This window comes from Pseudophryne corroboree, chromosome 11 (genome assembly GCF_028390025.1).
Source record: "Pseudophryne corroboree isolate aPseCor3 chromosome 11, aPseCor3.hap2, whole genome shotgun sequence".
In the NCBI taxonomy this organism is placed as follows: domain Eukaryota; kingdom Metazoa; phylum Chordata; class Amphibia; order Anura; family Myobatrachidae; genus Pseudophryne; species Pseudophryne corroboree.
The window spans coordinates 15769832-15788286 of record NC_086454.1 but is presented as its reverse complement, the minus strand read 5'-3'; the positions used below and the strand labels follow the sequence as shown (position 1 = coordinate 15788286).

Sequence of the window (18455 nt, the reverse complement as noted above, 5' to 3'; positions counted from 1 at the left end):
CAGCATCTAATATCAGTGTCTGCATCAGAGCCTCAGCATCTAAATATCAGTGTCTGCGTCAGCCTCAGCATCTAATATCAGTGTCTGCATCTGAGCCTCAGCATCTAATATCAGTGTCTGCATCAGAGCCTCAGCCTCTAATATCAGTGTCTGCATCAGAACTTCAGCATCTAATATCAGTGTCTGCGTCAGAGCCTCAGCATATAATATCAGTGTCTGCGTCAGAGCCTCGGCATCTAATATCAGTGTCTACGTCAGAGCCTCAGCCTCTAATATCAGTGTCTGCATCTGAGCCTCAGCATCTAATATCAGTGTCTGCGTCAGAGCCTCAGCATCTAATATCAGTGTCTGCATCAGAGCCTCAGCATCTAATATCAGTGTCTGCATCAGAGCCTCAGCATCTAACATCAGTGTCTGCGTCAGAGCCTCAGCATCTAATATCAGTGTCTGCGTCAGCCTCAGCATCTAATATCAGTGTCTACGTCAGCCTCAGCATCTAATATCAGTGTCTGCATCAGAGCCTCAGCCTCTAATATCAGTGTCTACGTCAGCCTCAGCATATAATATCAGTGTCTGCATCAGAGACTCAGCATCTAATATCAGTGTCTGCGTCAGAGCCTCAGCATCTAATATCAGTGTCTGCGTCAGAGCCTCAGCATCTAATATCAGTGTCTGCGTCAGAGCCTCAGCATCTAATATCAGTGTCTGCGTCAGAGCCTCAGCATCTAATATCAGTGTCTGCGTCAGAGCCTCAGCATCTAATATCAGTGTCTGCGTCAGAGCCTCAGCATCTAATATCAGTGTCTGCGTCAGAGCCTCAGCATCTAATATCAGTGTCTGCGTCAGAGCCTCAGCATCTAATATCAGTGTCTGCGTCAGAGCCTCAGCATCTAATATCAGTGTCTGCGTCAGAGCCTCAGCATCTAATATCAGTGTCTACGTCAGAGCCTCAGCCTCTAATATCAGTGTCTACGTCAGAGCCTCAGCATCTAATATCAGTGTCTGCGTCAGAGCCTCAGCATCTAATATCAGTGTCTGCGTCAGAGCCTCAGCATCTAATATCAGTGTCTGCGTCAGAGCCTCAGCCTCTAATATCAGTGTCTACGTCAGAGCCTCAGCATCTAATATCAGTGTCTGCGTCAGAGCCTCAGCCTCTAATATCAGTGTCTACGTCAGAGCCTCAGCATCTAATATCAGTGTCTGCGTCAGAGCCTCAGCCTCTAATATCAGTGTCTACGTCAGAGCCTCAGCCTCTAATATCAGTGTCTACGTCAGAGCCTCAGCATCTAATATCAGTGTCTGCGTCAGAACCTCAGCATCTAATATCAGTGTCTGCGTCAGAGCCTCAGCCTCTAATATCAGTGTCTACGTCAGAGCCTCAGCATCTAATATCAGTGTCTGCGTCAGAGCCTCAGCCTCTAATATCAGTGTCTACGTCAGAGCCTCAGCATCTAATATCAGTGTCTGCGTCAGAGCCTCAGCATCTAATATCAGTGTCTGCGTCAGAACCTCAGCATCTAATATCAGTGTCTGCGTCAGAACCTCAGCATCTAATATCAGTGTCTGCGTCAGAGCCTCAGCATCTAATATCAGTTTCTGTGTCAGAGCCTCAGCATCTAATATCAGTGTCTGCATCAGAGCCTCAGCATCTAATATCAGTGTCTGCGTCAGAACCTCAGCATCTAATATCAGTGTCTGCGTCAGAGCCTCAGCATCTAATATCAGTGTCTGCATCTGAGCCTCAGCATCTAATATCAGTGTCTGCATCAGAACCTCAGCATCTAATATCAGTGTCTGCGTCAGAGCCTCAGCATCTAATATCAGTGTCTGCGTCAGAGCCTCAGCATCTAATATCAGTGTCTGCGTCAGAGCCTCAGCATCTAATATCAGTGTCTGCGTCAGAGCCTCAGCATCTAATATCAGTGTCTGCGTCAGAGCCGCTCAGTACTTTGCCTTTATGTGTCATGGAAGCACGGACATCACACTCCAGGAGAAGCTGGTGTCCTCCAGGCTGGCCTTGTGTGTGATGAAGCCTTTCCCTCACAGTTTCATCTGCACATGAGGCTAGTGATTCAATGTCTCAGCAGCCACCCCTGGCCTGTCAGAGTCACTGAGGTCTCTTATTCTAGGATATTGTGTTGTGTATACATAGCTCTACCAATAAGGCAAAAGTAGCTCAGAAACTAACACTGGGGTACGTGTGCAGCCCTGGTACAGTCTGGGATACAGTCCAGCCCTGGGGTATGTGTGCAGCCCTAGGGTATGTTTGCAACCCAGGTACAGCCTGGGGTACAGTGCAGCGCTGGGGTACATGTGCAGCTTGGGTACAGTGCAGTCCTGGGGTATGTGTGCAGCCCTGGGATATGTGTGCAGCCCAGGTACTGTACAACATGGGCCCTCATTCCGAGTTGTTCGCTCTGTAAAAATCTTCGCATCGCAGCGATTTTCCGCTTAATGCGCATGCGCAATGTCCGCACTGCGACTGCGCCAAGTAAATTTGCTATGCACTTAGTAATTTTAATCACGGCTTTTTCATCGGTCTGGCGATCGTAATGTGATTGACAGGAAATGGGTGTTACTGTGCGGAAACAGGCCGTTTTATGGGCGTGTGGGAAAAAACGCTACCGTTTCCGGAAAAAACGCAGGAGTGGCCGGAGAAACGGAGGAGTGTCTGGGCGAACGCTGGGTGTGTTTGTGACGTCAAACCAGGAACGTCAAGCACTGAACTGATCGCAGATGCCGAATAAGTCTGAAGCTACTCAGAAACTGCTACGAGGTGTGTAATCGCAATATTGCGATTACTTCGTTCGCAATTTTAAGATGCTAAGATTCACTCCCAGTAGGCGGCGGCTTAGCGTGAGCAACTCTGCTAAAATCGCCTTGCGAGCGAACAACTCGGAATGACCACTGTATACTACTGTTCACTTCTGGCAAATATACTACTGTTCTCTCCTGGCCCATGGAGGTCATTCCGAGTTGTTCGCTCGCAAGGCGATTTTAGCAGAGTTGCTCACGCTAAGCCGCCGCCTACTGGGAGTGAATCTTAGCATCTTAAAATTGCGAACGAAGTAATCGCAATATTGCGATTACACACCTCGTAGCAGTTTCTGAGTAGCTTCAGACTTATTCGGCATCTGCGATCAGTTCAGTGCTTGACGTTCCTGGTTTGACGTCACAAATACACCCAGCGTTCGCCCAGACACTCCTCCGTTTCTCCGGCCACTCCTGCGTTTTTTCCGGAAACGGTAGCGTTTTTTCCCACACGCCCATAAAACGGCCTGTTTCCGCCCAGTAACACCCATTTCCTGTCAATCACATTACGATCGCCAGACCGATGAAAAAGCCGTGATTAAAATTACTAAGTGCATAGCAAATTTACTTGGCGCAGTCGCAGTGCGGACATTGCGCATGCGCATTAAGCAGAAAATCGCTGCGATGCGAAGATTTTTACCGAGCGAACAACTCGGAATGAGGGCCCATATACCACTGTTCTCTCCCGGCCCATATACCACTGTTCTCTCCCCGCCCATATACCACTGTTCTCTCCCGGCCCATATACCACTGTTCTCTCCCGGCCCATATACCACTGTTCTCTCCCCGCCCATATACCACTGTTCTCTCCCGGGCATATCCAACTGTTCTCTCCCGGCCCATATACCCCTGTTCTCTCCCCGCCCATATACCACTATTTTCTCCCCGCCCATATACCACTGTTCTCTCCCGACCCATATACCACTGTTCTCTCCCCGCCCATATACCACTGTTCTCTCCCGGCCCATATACCACTGTTCTCTACCGGCCCATATACCACTGTTCTCTCCCCGCCCATATACCACTGTTCTCTCCCCGCCCATATACCACTGTTCTCTCCCCGCCCATATACTACTGTTCTCTCCCGGCCCATATACTACTGTTATCTCCCCGCCCATATACTACTGTTTTCTCCCGGCCCATATACTACTGTTCTCTCCCGGCCCATATACCACTGTTCTCTCCCCGCTCATATACCACTGTTCTCTCCCGACCCATATATTACTGTTCTGACCCGGCCCATATACCACTGTTCTCTCCCGGCCCATATACCATTGTTCTCTCCCGGCCAATTTACTACTGTTCTCTCCCCGTCCATAAACCACTGTTCTCTCCCGGCCCATATACCACTGTTCTCTCCCCGCCCTTATACCACTGTTCTCTCCCCGCCCATATACTACTGTTCTCTCCCGTCCCATATACTACTCCTCTCTCCCCGCCCATAGACCACTGTTCTCTCCCCGCCCATATACTACTGTTCTCTCCCGGCCCATATACCACTGTTCTCTCCCGGCCCATATACCACTGTTCTCTCCCCGCCCATAGACCACTGTTCTCTCCCGGACCATATTCTACTGTTCTCTCCCGGCCAATATACTACTGTTCTCTCCCCGCCCATATACCACTGTTCTCTCCCGGCCCATATACTACTGTTCTCTCCCGGCCCATATACTACTGTTCTCTCCCCGCCCATATACTACTGTTCTCTCCCCGCCCATATACTACTCCTCTCTCCCAGCCCATAGACCACTGTTCTCTCCCGGCCCATATACTACTGTTCTCTCCCCGCCCCATATACTACTGTTCTCTCCCGCCCCATATACTACTGTTCTCTCCCCGCCCATATACTACTGTTCTCTCCCCGCCCCATATACTACTGTTCTCTCCCCGCCCATATACCACTGTTCTCTTTCCCTGCCCATATACTACTGTTCTCTCTCGGACCATATACTACTGTTCTCTCCCCGCCCATATACCACTGTTCTCTCCCCGCCCATATACCACTGTTCTCTCCCCGCCTATATACCACTGTTCTCTCCCGCTCCATATACTACTGTTCTCTCCCCGCCCATATACTACTGTTCTCTCCCCGCCCATATACCACTGTTCTCTCCCGGCCCATATTCTACTGTTCTCTCCCGGCCCAAATACTATTGCTCTCTCCCATCCCATATACCACTGTTCTCTCCCCGCCCATATACCACTGTTCTCTCCCCACCTATATACCACTGTTCTCTCCCGGCCCATAGACCACTGTTCTCTCCCGGCCCATATACCATTGTTCTCTCCCGGCCAATATACTACTGTTTTCTCCCCGCCCATATACTTCTGTTCTCTCCCCGCCCATATACCACTGTTCTCTCCCCGCCCATATACCACAGTTCTCTCCCCGCCCATATACCACTGTTCTCTCCCGGCCCATATGCCACTGTTCTCTCCCCGCCCATATACCACTGTTCTCTCCCGCCCCATATACTACTGTTCTCTCCCCGCCCATATACCACTGTTCTCTCCCCGCCCATATACCACTGTTCTCTCCCCGCCCATATACCACTGTTCTCTCCCCGCCCATATACCATTGTTCTCTCCCGGCCCATATCCAACTGTTCTCTCCCGGCCCATATACCACTGTTCTCTCCCCGCCCATATACCACTGTTCTCTCCCCGCCCATATACTACTGTTCTCTCCCGGCCCATATACCACTGTTCTCTACCGGCCCATATACCCCTGTTCTATCCCCGCCCATATACCACTGTTCTCTCCCTGCCCATATACTACTGTTTTCTCCCCGCCCATATACTGCTGTTCTCTCCCGGCCCATATACCACTGTTCTCTCCCCGCTCATATACCACTGTTCTCTCCCGGCCCATATACTACTGTTCTCTCCCGTCCCATATTCTACTCCTCTCTACCCGCCCATAGACCACTGTTCTCTTCCCGCCCATATACTACTGTTCTCTCCCGGCCCATATACCACTGTTCTCTCCCCGCTCATATATTACTGTTCTCTCCCGGCCCATATACCACTGTTCTCTCCCTGCCCATATACTACTGTTCTCTACCCGCCCATATACCACTGTTCTCTACCCGCCCATATACCACTGTTCTCTCCCGGCCCATATACTACTGTTCTCTCCCGTCCCATATAATACTCCTCTCTACCCGCCCATAGACCACAGTTCTCTTCCCGCCCATATACTACTGTTCTCTCCCGGCCCATATACCACTGTTCTCTCCCGGCCCATATACCACTGTTCTCTCCCCGCTCATATATTACTGTTCTCTCCCGGCCCATATACTACTCCTCTCTTCCCGCCTATAGACCACTGTTTTCTTCCTGCCTATAGACCACTGTTCTCTTCCTGCCCATATACCACTGTTCTCTCCCGGCCCATATTCTACTGTTCTCTCCCGGCCCATATACTACTGTTCTCTCCCGGCCCATATACTACTGTTCTCTCCCGGCCAATATACTACTGTTCTCTCCCGGCCCATATACTACTGTTCTCTCCCCGCCCATATACTACTGTTCTCTCCCTGCCCATATACTACTGTTCTCTCCCCGCCCATATACTACTCCTCTCTCCCAGTCCATAGACCACTGTTCTCTCCCGGCCCATATACCACTGTTCTCTCCCCACCCATATACTACTGTTCTCTCCCGGCCCATATACCACTGTTCTCTCCCCGTCCATATACCACTGTTCTCTACCGGCCCATATACCCCTATTCTCTCCCCGCCCATATACCACTGTTCTCTCCCCGCCCATATACTACTGTTCTCTCCCGGCCCATATACCACTGTTCTCTCCCTGCCCATATACTACTGTTCTCTCCCCGCCCATATACCACTGTTCTCTCCCCGCCCATATACCACTGTTCTCTCCCGGCCCATATACCACTGTTCTCTACCGGCCCATATACCCCTGTTCTCTCCCCGCCCATATACCACTGTTCTCTCCCCGCCCATATACCACTGTTCTCTCCCTGCCCATATACCCCTGTTCTCTCCCCGCCCATATACCACTGTTCTCTCCCCGCCCATATACCACTGTTCTCTCCCTGCCCATATACCCCTGTTCTCTCCCCGCCCATATACCACTGTTCTCTCCCCGCCCATATACCACTGTTCTCTCCCCGCCCATATACCACTGTTCTCTCCCCGCCCATATAACACTGTTCTCTCCCCGCCCATATACTACTGTTCTCTCCCGGCCCATATACCACTGTTCTCTCCCTGCCCATATACTACTGTTCTCTCCCCGCCCATATACCACTGTTCTCTCCCCGCCCATATACTACTGTTCTCTCCCGGCCCATATACCACTGTTCTCTACCGGCCCATATACCCCTGTTCTCTCCCCGCCCATATACCACTGTTCTCTCCCTGCCCATATACTACTGTTTTCTCCCCGCCCATATACTGCTGTTCTCTCCCGGCCCATATACCACTGTTCTCTCCCCGCTCATATACCACTGTTCTCTCCCGACCCATATATTACTGTTCTGTCCCAGCCCATATACCACTGTTCTCTCCCGTCCCATATACCACTGTTCTCTACCCGCCCATATACCACTGTTCTCTCCCGGCCCATATACCACTGTTCTCTACCCGCCCATATACCACTGTTCTCTCCCCGCCCATATACTACTGTTCTCTCCCGTCCCATATACTACTCCTCTCTACCCGCCCATAGACCACTGTTCTCTTCCCGCCCATATACTACTGTTCTCTCCCGGCCCATATACCACTGTTCTCTCCCCGCTCATATATTACCGTTCTCTCCCGGCCCATATACTACTCCTCTCTTCCCGCCCATATACCACTGTTCTCTCCCGGCCCATATTCTACTGTTCTCTCCCGGCCCATATTCTACTGTTCTCTCCCGGCCCATATACTACTGTTCTCTCCCGGCCCATATACTACTGTTCTCTCCCGGCCCATATACTACTGTTCTCTCCCCGCCCATATACTACTGTTCTCTCCCTGCCCATATACTACTGTTCTCTCCCCGCCCATATACTACTCCTCTCTCCCAGTCCATAGACCACTGTTCTCTCCCGGCCCATATACCACTGTTCTCTCCCCACCCATATACTACTGTTCTCTCCCGCCCCATATACTACTGTTCTCTCCCGCCCCATATACTACTGTTCTCTCCCCGCCCATATACTATTGTTCTCTCCCCACCCATAAACTACTGTTCTCTACCGGCCCATATACCACTGTTCTCTCCCCGCTCATATACTACTGTTCTCTCCCGGCCCATATACTACTCCTCTCTCCCCGCCCATATACTACTGTTCTCTCCCCGCCCATATACTACTGTTCTCTCCCCGCCCATAAACTACTGTTCTCTCCCGGCCCATATACCACTGTTCTCTCCCGGCCCATATTCTTCTGTTCTCTCCCGGCCCATATACTACTGTTCTCTCCCGGCCCATATACTACTGTTCTCTCCCGGCCCATATACTACTGTTCTCTCCCGGCCCAAATACTATTGCTCTCTCCTGGCCCATAGACCACTGTTCTCTCCCGGCCCATATACCACTGTTCTCTCCCGGCCCATATACCATTGTTCTCTCCCGGCCAATATACTACTGTTCTCTCCCCGCCCATATACATCTGTTCTCTCCCCGCCCATATACCACTGTTCTCTCCCCGCCCATATACCACTGTTCTCTCCCCGCCCATATTCTACTGTTCTCTCCCGGCCCATATACTACTGTTTTCTCCCCGCCCATGTACCACTGTTCTGTCCCCGCCCATATACTACTGTTCTCTCCCGCCCCATATACTACTCTCTCCCCGCCCATATACCATTGTTCTCTCCCGGCCCATATACTACTGTTCTCTCCCGCCCCATATACTACTCCTCTCTCCCCGCCCATATACCACTGTTCTCTCCCGCCCATATACCACTGTTCCCTCCCCGCCCATATTCTACTGTTCTCTCCCGGACCATATTCTACTGTTCTCTCCCTGCCCATATACTACTGTTCTCTCCCCGCCCATATTCTACTGTTCTCTCCCCGCTCATATACCACTGTTCTCTCCCGGACCATATACTACTGTTCTCTCCCTGCCCATATACTACTGTTCTCTCCCCGCCCATATACCACTGTTCTCTCCCCGCCCATATACCACTGTTCTCTCCCGGCCCATATACCACTATTCTCTTTCCCTGCCCTTATACTACTGTTCTCTCCCGCCCCATATACTACTGTTCTCTCCTGGTACAATATACTACTGTTCTGTCCTGGTGCAATATACTACTGGTCTCTCCTGGTGCAATATACTACTGTTCTCTCCTGGTGCAATATACTACTGTTCTCTCCTGGTGCAATATACTACTGTTCTCTCCTGGTGCAATATACTACTGTTCTCTCCTGGTGCAATATACTACTACTGTTCACTACTGGTGCAATATACTACTGTTCTCTCCTGGTGCAATATACTACTGTTCTCTTCTGGTGCAATATACTACTGTTCTCTCCTGGTGCAATATACCACTGTTCTCTCCTGGTGCAATATACTACTGTTCTCTCCTGGTGCAATATACCACTGTTCTCTCCTGGTGCAATATACTACTGTTCTCTTCTGGTGCAATATACTACTGTTCTCTCCTGGTGCAATATACTACTGTTCTCTTCTGGTGCAATATACTACTGTTCTCTTCTGGTGCAATATACTACTGTTCTCTCCTGGTGCAATATACCACTGTTCTCTCCTGGTGCAATATACTACTGTTCTCTCCTGGTGCAATATACTACTGTTCTCTCCTGGTGCAATATACTACTGTTCTCTTCTGGTGCAATATACTACTGTTCTCTCCTGGTGCAATATACTACTGTTCTCTTCTGGTGCAATATACTACTGTTCTCTCCTGGTGCAATATACCACTGTTCTCTCCTGGTGCAATATACTACTGTTCTCTCCTGGTGCAATATACTACTGTTCTCTCCTGGTGCAATATACTACTGTTCTCTTCTGGTGCAATATACTACTGTTCTCTCCTGGTGCAATATACCACTGTTCTCTCCTGGTGCAATATACTACTGTTCTCTCCTGGTGCAATATACTACTGTTCTCTCCTGGTGCAATATACTACTGCTCTCTCCTGGCATAATATGGTACATTTTTGCTGCAAAATATGTCTTAAGGGGGGTACTCACGGAGTGATATTCTAAGCAATCTGACTAGATTGCTTAGAATATCAGCATAATCGCTCCGTGTGTAGCCCCCTCAACTATAGTGATGTGCGGCCCCGCACATCGCTATCGCTGCTGCTAGATTGGCCTGCATGCAGGCCAATCTAGCGGGTCGCTCACTTCACCCGCTGGGTGAAGTGAGCGGCCCCCCGTCTCCCCCCCGCATGTTCAGCACAGATCGCGCTGTGCTGAGCGGCGGGAGAGATGTGTGCTGAGCGGTTCGCTCAGCAGACATCTCTCATGCATCGGCCCGTCTATATGGGCCTTTACTCTACCTTAGTCCCTGAAGGTCTCTGTCCATTGTCATTATAGCGGTGTAGCTAGCCATTATTATGGCAGTAATAGAGTCACTGATAGGAGCCATGTTGTGCATGTGGAAATACTCTTCTGTTCAGTATCGGGTCTGAGATATTAAGGCATATTTATGAATCCAGTGTAACTGAATAGATTTTGCAGAATATATGAATATAAACTAGTTCATTTTATTGTAAACAAAAAAATCTGATTGTAATTTGTTTCTGTATTATATTCCCGCATTTGTCAGTGTGTGGGGTATTGCTGCTTGTACAGGTGGAAGTGTTGCTATTCCTGAAAGAAAAAGAAGAGACAGTGACACTGACAGCCAATAAAAAGTAACCAGATGGTTCTAGTGGGGTCATTCCGACCCGATCGCTCGCTGCAGTTAATCACCGTCATTCCCTAGCGATCGCCTCTGCCTGATTGACAGGCAGAGGCAGTCGCTGGGCGGGAGGGGGCGGCACAGCGGTGTTTGGCCGCCGTTTTGGGGGCGCGGTCCAGCCAACGCAGGCGTGGCTGGACCGCGCGGGGGGCGGGCCGCAGCAACTGCGTGATGTCACACGCAGCCACTGCGACCAGGGGCAGCGACGGGCAAACTCCCAGCCAGCCGTAGGAACTGCGCTGGCCGGGAATTACTCAACCAGCGAGGCTTTTGTACTTGTGTGTGTGGGAGGGGGGGGGGGGGGGCGACAGACATGCGAGGCTGGCTAGCCCCGTGCTGGGCGTCCCCCCGTCTGTCTGGGAAAATGATCGTAGCTGTGCTAAATGTAGCTTTATTCAGCAGCGATTTCTATAGTAACAATTCCTCTCTAACGATCGCTCGGTGCATCCGCCGGTTGATTGGTCTAAACCGTGTTCTTTTGATTTCAGTGATCAGCTGTCGTTTCCGGGGAGTTTTCCATGTGGAGAAAGAAATCAGATACAGTCTGCTGTATGAGGACGCCAGGAAAGCGTGTACTGAACTAGACGCCATGATAGCGACCAAGGAGCAGGTGGACATAGCGCATGGAGTTGGCCTTGAGACCTGCAGGTATAGTTTTACCTTTCTGCTGTGTTATCTAATCTCCTATATAATAGCCCAGATCTGTGACTCTGTGCCTGTGTGGATAACGCTGGGCGTGGCTAGGAGCTCTCATTGGGTTAGCAGCAGGTCTATCACCCAGTCCACAGCTGATTGGGCGAGAAAGGCCCTCCCACACAGGTTACATCCAATGGGAGGCTCTGCCCTTTGTCTGCTGTGTGTTCCCTGGACTCTACTTGGCTGCAGAGGGACTCGCCGTTGGGGGGGAAGCTGCGGTGCCTGGGCCGGGAACAGGAGCCTTCACCGCCTGCTGCAGGGAGCACCAACAAACGTAAGCAGCTTAGCTGCTTCCAGGAGGAGAAGCATTACCCGCCCCTCCCCCACTCGCAGCACCTTTGGACCTCCTCCCCCATCCGCGGCACCCCTGCACCTGTCCCTCCCACACCCACGGTGTCTCCGGACCCCCTCCCCGCACCCGCCACTCCCTCAACCACAGCACCTACTAGGTGATTCATCGTGCCCTGCGTGCGCTGTTCACGCCGTCGTAAGGGGCTATGGCCCCTTAACCATCGTACGCCCTTTGTCCGTGCAATATTTGACCACTCACAAAATTATGATTGGAGGTAATACTCCATATAATAAAAATATTGCACGTAAGTTGGAGACTTGATGCTTGTTGGGACAGAAAATGTCTTGGCACAGGTTGTTCCGCTGTTCCTGATTCTAGTGCCTGATGTATAGAAGTCCGATGGCTAGCCATCCGGTCCCTAAAGCACCTTGTAGTCATGCCCACATAATAGAGGCCACATGGGCAAGTGAGGATATAAATATTTCATAGTGCAATGTAGTTTAAACTTCTATACATCAGGCACTAGAATCAGGGACAGCGGAACAACCTGTGCCAAGACATTTCCTGTCCCAGCAGCATCAAGTCTCCAACTTATGTTGTAAACTTATTGACCGGATCCCCCCACTACCTCGCGGAGGTGATTGAGCATTGCTGCTGCAGAAGAAGGAGAGCTATTGGATCTACCGGTTAGACACCATTGCACCTAGAGGAATGAATGAGAATAACCCATTATCCATCTTCCTCAAGTAACACCACGCTTGGTCATTTACTCGATCCAGCATTGAGTTTTATTCTTTGGTAATCTGTCCTGTAGTTCCCATATATAAGAAATTATATATATATATATATATATATATATATATAGATATATACTAAGCAGTGATATGATAAAAGTGGAGAAGTGAGCCAGTGGAGAAGTTGCCCCTGGCAACCAATCAGCCTTGACGTAACATTTATAATTTCCATACTATAAACACATACAGAGCAGCTGATTGGTTGCCATGGGCAACTTCTCCACAGGCTCACTTCTCCACTTTTATCACTGCTTAGTACATGTCCTCCATAGTCTCATAAATTCTTTATAGCTCTAGTGACATCATGCTTATGTCTATTCCTTATGTGAATATAGGGGGTCATTCCGAGTTGTTCGCTCGCAAGGCGATTTTAGCAGAGTTGCTCACGCTAAGCCGCCGCCCTCTGGGAGTGAATCTTAGCTTCTTAAAATTGCGAACGAAAGATTCGCAATATTGCGATTACAAACTTCTTAGCAGTTTCAGAGTAGCTTCAGACTTACTCGGCATCTGCGATCAGTTCAGTGCTTGTCGTTCCTGGTTTGACGTCACAAACACACCCAGCGTTCGCCAAGACACTCCTCCGTTTCTCCAGCCACTCCCGCGTTTTTCCCAGAAACGGTAGCGTTTTTTCCCGCACGCCCATAAAACGGCCTGTTTCCGCCCAGAAACACCCACTTCCTGTCAATCACGCTACGATCGCCGGAGCGAAGAAAAAGCCGTGAGTAAAAATACTACCTTCATAGCAAATTTACTTGGCGCAGTCGCAGTGCGGACATTGCGCATGCGCACTAAGCAGTAAATCGCTGCGATGCGATGAAATTTACCGAGCGAACAACTCGGAATGAGGGCCACTATTTGGTCCTCTGATATTGATACAAGTCCTTTTTCTGGTCCAGAGACTATCTATCTGTTCTATTTCATCTACACCTAATGGTTTAATAGTAATGCTAGTTTGGAGAACTTTATCTCGTCTCTCTGCGTCATTTATCTGCTCTATTCAATATACCTCTGTAACCTAATATATATTTACATTACCACACTAATATTTCTCTTTATTTCCCTATACTGTGTGATCTTTGTGACATTGATATGTGTTACTCTACTCCCAGGCTCCTATTATACCTCTTTTTGTCTATATTAGGGGTCTGACCCCTATGATTTTCCCCCAATGGACATTGTGACTATTTCTGTGCACTATAAATCCCTTGTGTTATGGGCAGACACCTTATTAGCTACCTAGGTACACACGTAACCTATTTGTTTCGTTTTTATACTTTATATTTAAGTTGCCACCACTAGTATCACAATGAATCGATAGCTGTTTATGTTAGCGCGTTACTATGGCAACAGAGCAGCGTCCCCGCTGCCCCGGAAGTGACGTTAGCGGTAGAGATAGCGGAGCACACAGACCTGTAAACCAGGCCTGAATGCTGCTCACGCCGCGCCGCTTTAGCCCCTGGTATAGTAGATAGCGGAGCAGGTGGACATAGCGCATGGTGTTGGGCTTGAGACCTACAGGTATAGCTTTACCTTTCTGCTGTGTTATCTAATCTCCTATATAATAGCCCAGATCTGTCACTCTGTGACTGTGTGTATAACGCTGGGCGTGGCTAGGAGCTCTCATTGGGTTAGTGTAGTGGCAGGTCTATCACACCCAGTCCACAGCTGATTGGGCGAGAAACGCCCTCCCACACAGGTTATATCCAATGGGAGGCTCTGCCCTTTGTCTGCTGTGTGTTCCCAGAGCAGGATTAACAATGGGGCCTGCAGCTCCAGGTCCACAACCCAAAATAGGCCCACTGCATCTGCAGCAACACACCCTCCAACACTTGGGCCCTCATTCCGAGTCGTTCGCTCGGTATTTTTCATCGCATCGCAGTGAAATTCCGCTTAGTGCGCATGCGCAATATTCGCACTGCGACTGCGCCAAGTATCTTTGCTATGAAGATAGTATTTTTACTCACGGCTTTTTCATCGCTCCGGCGATCGTAATGTGATTGACAGGAAATGGGTGTTACTGGGCGGAAACACGGCGTTTTATGGGCGTGTGGCTGAAAACGCTACCGTTTCCGGAAAAAACGCAGGAGTGGCCGGAGAAACGGGGGAGTGGTTGGGCGAACGCTGGGTGTGTTTGTGACGTCAAACCAGGAACGACAAGCACTGAACTGATCGCACAGGCAGAGTAAGTGTGGAGCTACTCTAAAACTGCTAAGTAGTTTGTGATCGCAATATTGCGAATACATCGGTCGCAATTTTAAGATGCTAAGATACACTCCCAGTAGGCGGCGGCTTAGCGTGTGTAACTCTGCTAAATTCGCCTTGCGACCGATCAACTCGGAATGAGGGCCTTTATGCATAAAATCGGGACAAATTCCAGAAGGGGGCGTGGCCACGTGTACAGTGCCGTGGCCACGCCCCTTTTCCTATACTTTCAATGGAAGTTTGAAGAGCCAGAAATCAGTACAGACCATAAAAAAAAAGGTAAAAGGTCCTGTACCTGCCAGAAAGGTGCAGCTGGAGGGTATGAAGTAAGTCTCTGCACTGAAGATAGGGAAGAAAAACCTTTTTACTGCAGCGTCCTATGGGGGTCATTCTGACTTAATCGCTCACTGCAGTTCATCACAGCGCAGCGATGAGGTCAGAACTGCGCATGCCCCGGCACCACAGTGCGCCGGCGCATGGCTGACGTTGCCTAGCGATCGCCACTGTCTGAGGCAGGGGCGGGAGGGGGCGGCACGGTGGCGTTTGCCCGCCGTTTTGTGGGCACGCTGCGGCCCGCAGCGTCTGCATGACGTCACACGCAGCCGCTGCGACCCAGTCAGCGACGAGTAACTCCCGGTCAGCTGCAGGAGCTGCGCTGGCTAAGAGTTACTCTTCAAGTACAAAAGCATCGCCGCTGTGCAATGCTTTTGTACTTGTGTGGGGAGGGGCCGGCCTGACATGCGGGGAGGACTAGCCCTGTGCTGGGCGTCCCCCCGCATGTCAGTGTATGTGATCGTAGCTGTGCTAAATTTAGCACAGCTACGATCAGGTCGGAATGACCCCCTGTGTCCTGCTGCCAGTCCACCTGCCCCCTCCGGCATCAACAATCCCCACTCCCTAGCCGCGGCGCAGGTGGAACAAAAGCTGCTGCGGCCACCGGCATAGATGTGTATGAAAGCGGCGCAGCGGAAGGCTTTCATAGCCCTCCCTGCGCCACATACTCTCTGAGCCCTGGAGCCTCCTCTGCACGTGATGTCACAGAAGTGCCTCCCCGCCACAACCGCGCCCAGATCCCCAGAGGCCCTGACTCCGCGTTACAGCACCTGGGCTGCCAGCCTGGAAGCCCCGAGATGGCTAATGTAACGGATAGAGAGGGTGATATCGCGGAGGGTAATGTCTGGACGCTGAATCAATGTAAAAGGTGACAGTGCTGTGCAGTGCAGTGGGTGTGCAGTGTCACTGACACTGCACAGCACTCTCACCTTTTACATTGATTCAGCCAGTCAGTCAGTTCTGCCAGCCAGTCACTTTTGTTAGCGCCGGTGTCCCAATGCGCCGGATTACAGGGAAGTAGATGCACTAAATAAACTACAGCTCCCAGCAGCCCTTAGCGCCGACGCATTCCGGCGCTAAGGCCTGCTGGGAGCTGTAGTTTATTGAGTGCATCTTCTTCCCTGTAATGTGGCGCCTTAGGACATCGGCACTAACAATAGTGACTGGCTGCTGTGCGAGTCTCCGGGAGAGCCACTGCCAAAGCGAGGACAGCAGCTTAGCTGCTTCCAGGAGAAGCAGGAGAAGCATTATCCGCCCCTCCCCCACTCGCAGTACCTCCGGGTCCCATCCGCGGCACCCGCACAACCCCCCCTCCACCACCCATGGTGGCTCCAAACCCCTCCCCCACCCACAGCACCCCCTCCCCCACCCGCTGCACCACAGCACCTGCCCCTCCACCAACCGCGGCATCCCCGCAGCCGCGGTGGCTCCGGACCCCCACCCGCGGCACCCGCCCCTCCCCCACCACCACACAAACCCCTTCCCCACCCGCGGCACCCCCGCAACCACCCCTCCCTCACCCGCGGCACCCCCGCACCCCCTCCCCCATCCGCATCTCCCCCGCACCCGCCACTCCCCCAACCACAGCACCTACTAGGGGATTCATCAGGCCCTGCGTGCGCTGTTCACGCCATTGCAAGGGGCTACGACCCCTTAACCATCGCACACCCTTTGTCCGTGCAATATTTAACCACTCACACAATTATGATTGGAGGTAATACTCCATATAATACAAATATTGCACGCCACAAGGGTATGAAAGAGTAAGGGGGCATAGCCCCTTACGACGGTGTGAAGAGCGCCCGTAGGGCGCGATAAATCACCTAGTACAAGCATATTAGTCTGGCCACTTTGCTGAACGTACAGCGGTTACATGCAGGTTACAACAGAATACGTACGTTAGAAGAACAGTGGAGAACGTTGAAACCCCGGTCATGTTTTAATGCATAAATGCACCTATTGGTCCAGTGTCCCTACTTTAAAAAAATACTGGTTGTTGGAGGCGAAATGCGTAACAGTGACAGTGGACTGCTCAGCAGCACTACAATGTCTCTTACTGTGTCTCAGCGGCCACCGCAGCACTACAGTGTCTCTTACTGTGTCTCAGCGGCCACCGCAGCACTACAGTGTCTCTTACTGTGTCTCAGTGGTCACCGCAGCACTACAGTGTCTCTTACTGTGTCTCAGCGGCCACTGCAGCACTACAGTGTCTCTTACTGTGTCTCAGTGGCCACCGCAGCACTACAGTGTCTCTTACTGTGTCACAGCGGCCGCCGCAGCACTACAGTGTCTCTTACTGTGTCTCAGTAGCCACTGCAGCACTACAGTGTCTCTTACTGTGTCTCAGTGGCCACCGCAGCACTACAGTGTCTCTTACTGTGTCTCAGCGGCCACCGCAGCACTACAGTGTCTCTTACTGTGTCTCAGTGATCACCGCAGCACTACAGTGTCTCTTACTGTGTCTCCGTGGTGACTGCAGCACTACAGTGTCTCTTACTGTGTCTCAGTGATCACCGCAGCACTACAGTATCTCTTACTGTGTCTCAGTGATCATCGCAGCACTACAGTGTCTCTTACTGTGTCTCAGCGGCCACCGCAGCATTACAGTGTCTCTTACTGTGTCTCCGTGGTCACCGCAGCACTACAGTGTCTCTTACTGTGTCTCAGTGGTCACCGCAGCACTACAGTGTCTCTTACTGTGTCTCCGTGGTCACCGCAGCACTACAGTGTCTCTTACTGTGTCTCAGTGGTCACCGCAGCACTACAGTCTCTCTTACTGTGTCTCCGTGGTCACCGCAGCACTACAGTGTCTCTTACTGTGTCTCCGTGGTCACCGCAGCACTACAGTGTCTCTTACTGTGTCTCAGTGGTCACCGCAGCACTACAGTGTCTCTTACTGTGTCTCAGTGGTCACCGCAGCACTACAGTGTCTCTTACTGTGTCTCAGTGGTCACCGCAGCACTACAGTGTCTCTTACTGTGTCTCCGTGGTCACCGCAGCACTACAGTGTCTCTTACTGTGTCTCCGTGGTCACCGCAGCACTACAGTGTCTCTTACTGTGTCTCAGTGGTCACCGCAGCACTACAGTTTCTCTTACTGTGTCTCAGTGGTCACCGCAGCACTACAGTGTCTCTTACTGTGTCTCCGTGGTCACCGCAGCACTACAGTGTCTCTTACTGTGCTTGAAAATTACCGCTGCCATTTGGAAAATCCCTGCAGATGACGGTTTTTAGCATAGCTTTGCAAGGTTTACATGTTGTCTCTTTTCCCAGGTACGGCTGGGTGGATAACGGCACAGTACTCATCCCTCGTATCACAAAGAATCCCAAATGTGCTGCCAATTACGTTGGTGTCATTGTAATTCATTCTAATTTCACTACTCAATATGATGTCTACTGCTACAATGCCACAGGTCAGTAACACTGTCTCTTATG

At 51.0% G+C, this 18455-nt stretch overlaps 1 protein-coding gene across 2 annotated transcripts in view; it reads left to right on the top strand.

Annotated features, from left to right (window-relative positions):
• CD44 (CD44 molecule (IN blood group)) overlaps positions 1 to 18455 on the top strand; it is an 88339-nt gene that overhangs the window by 54030 nt on the left and 15854 nt on the right. For both annotated transcript variants that reach the window (XM_063946298.1, XM_063946299.1), the window contains exons 2-3: positions 11193 to 11352; positions 18294 to 18433. In XM_063946298.1, the coding sequence (XP_063802368.1) occupies positions 11193 to 11352; positions 18294 to 18433 (300 nt within the window). The remainder of the gene's footprint in view (positions 1 to 11192; positions 11353 to 18293; positions 18434 to 18455) is intronic.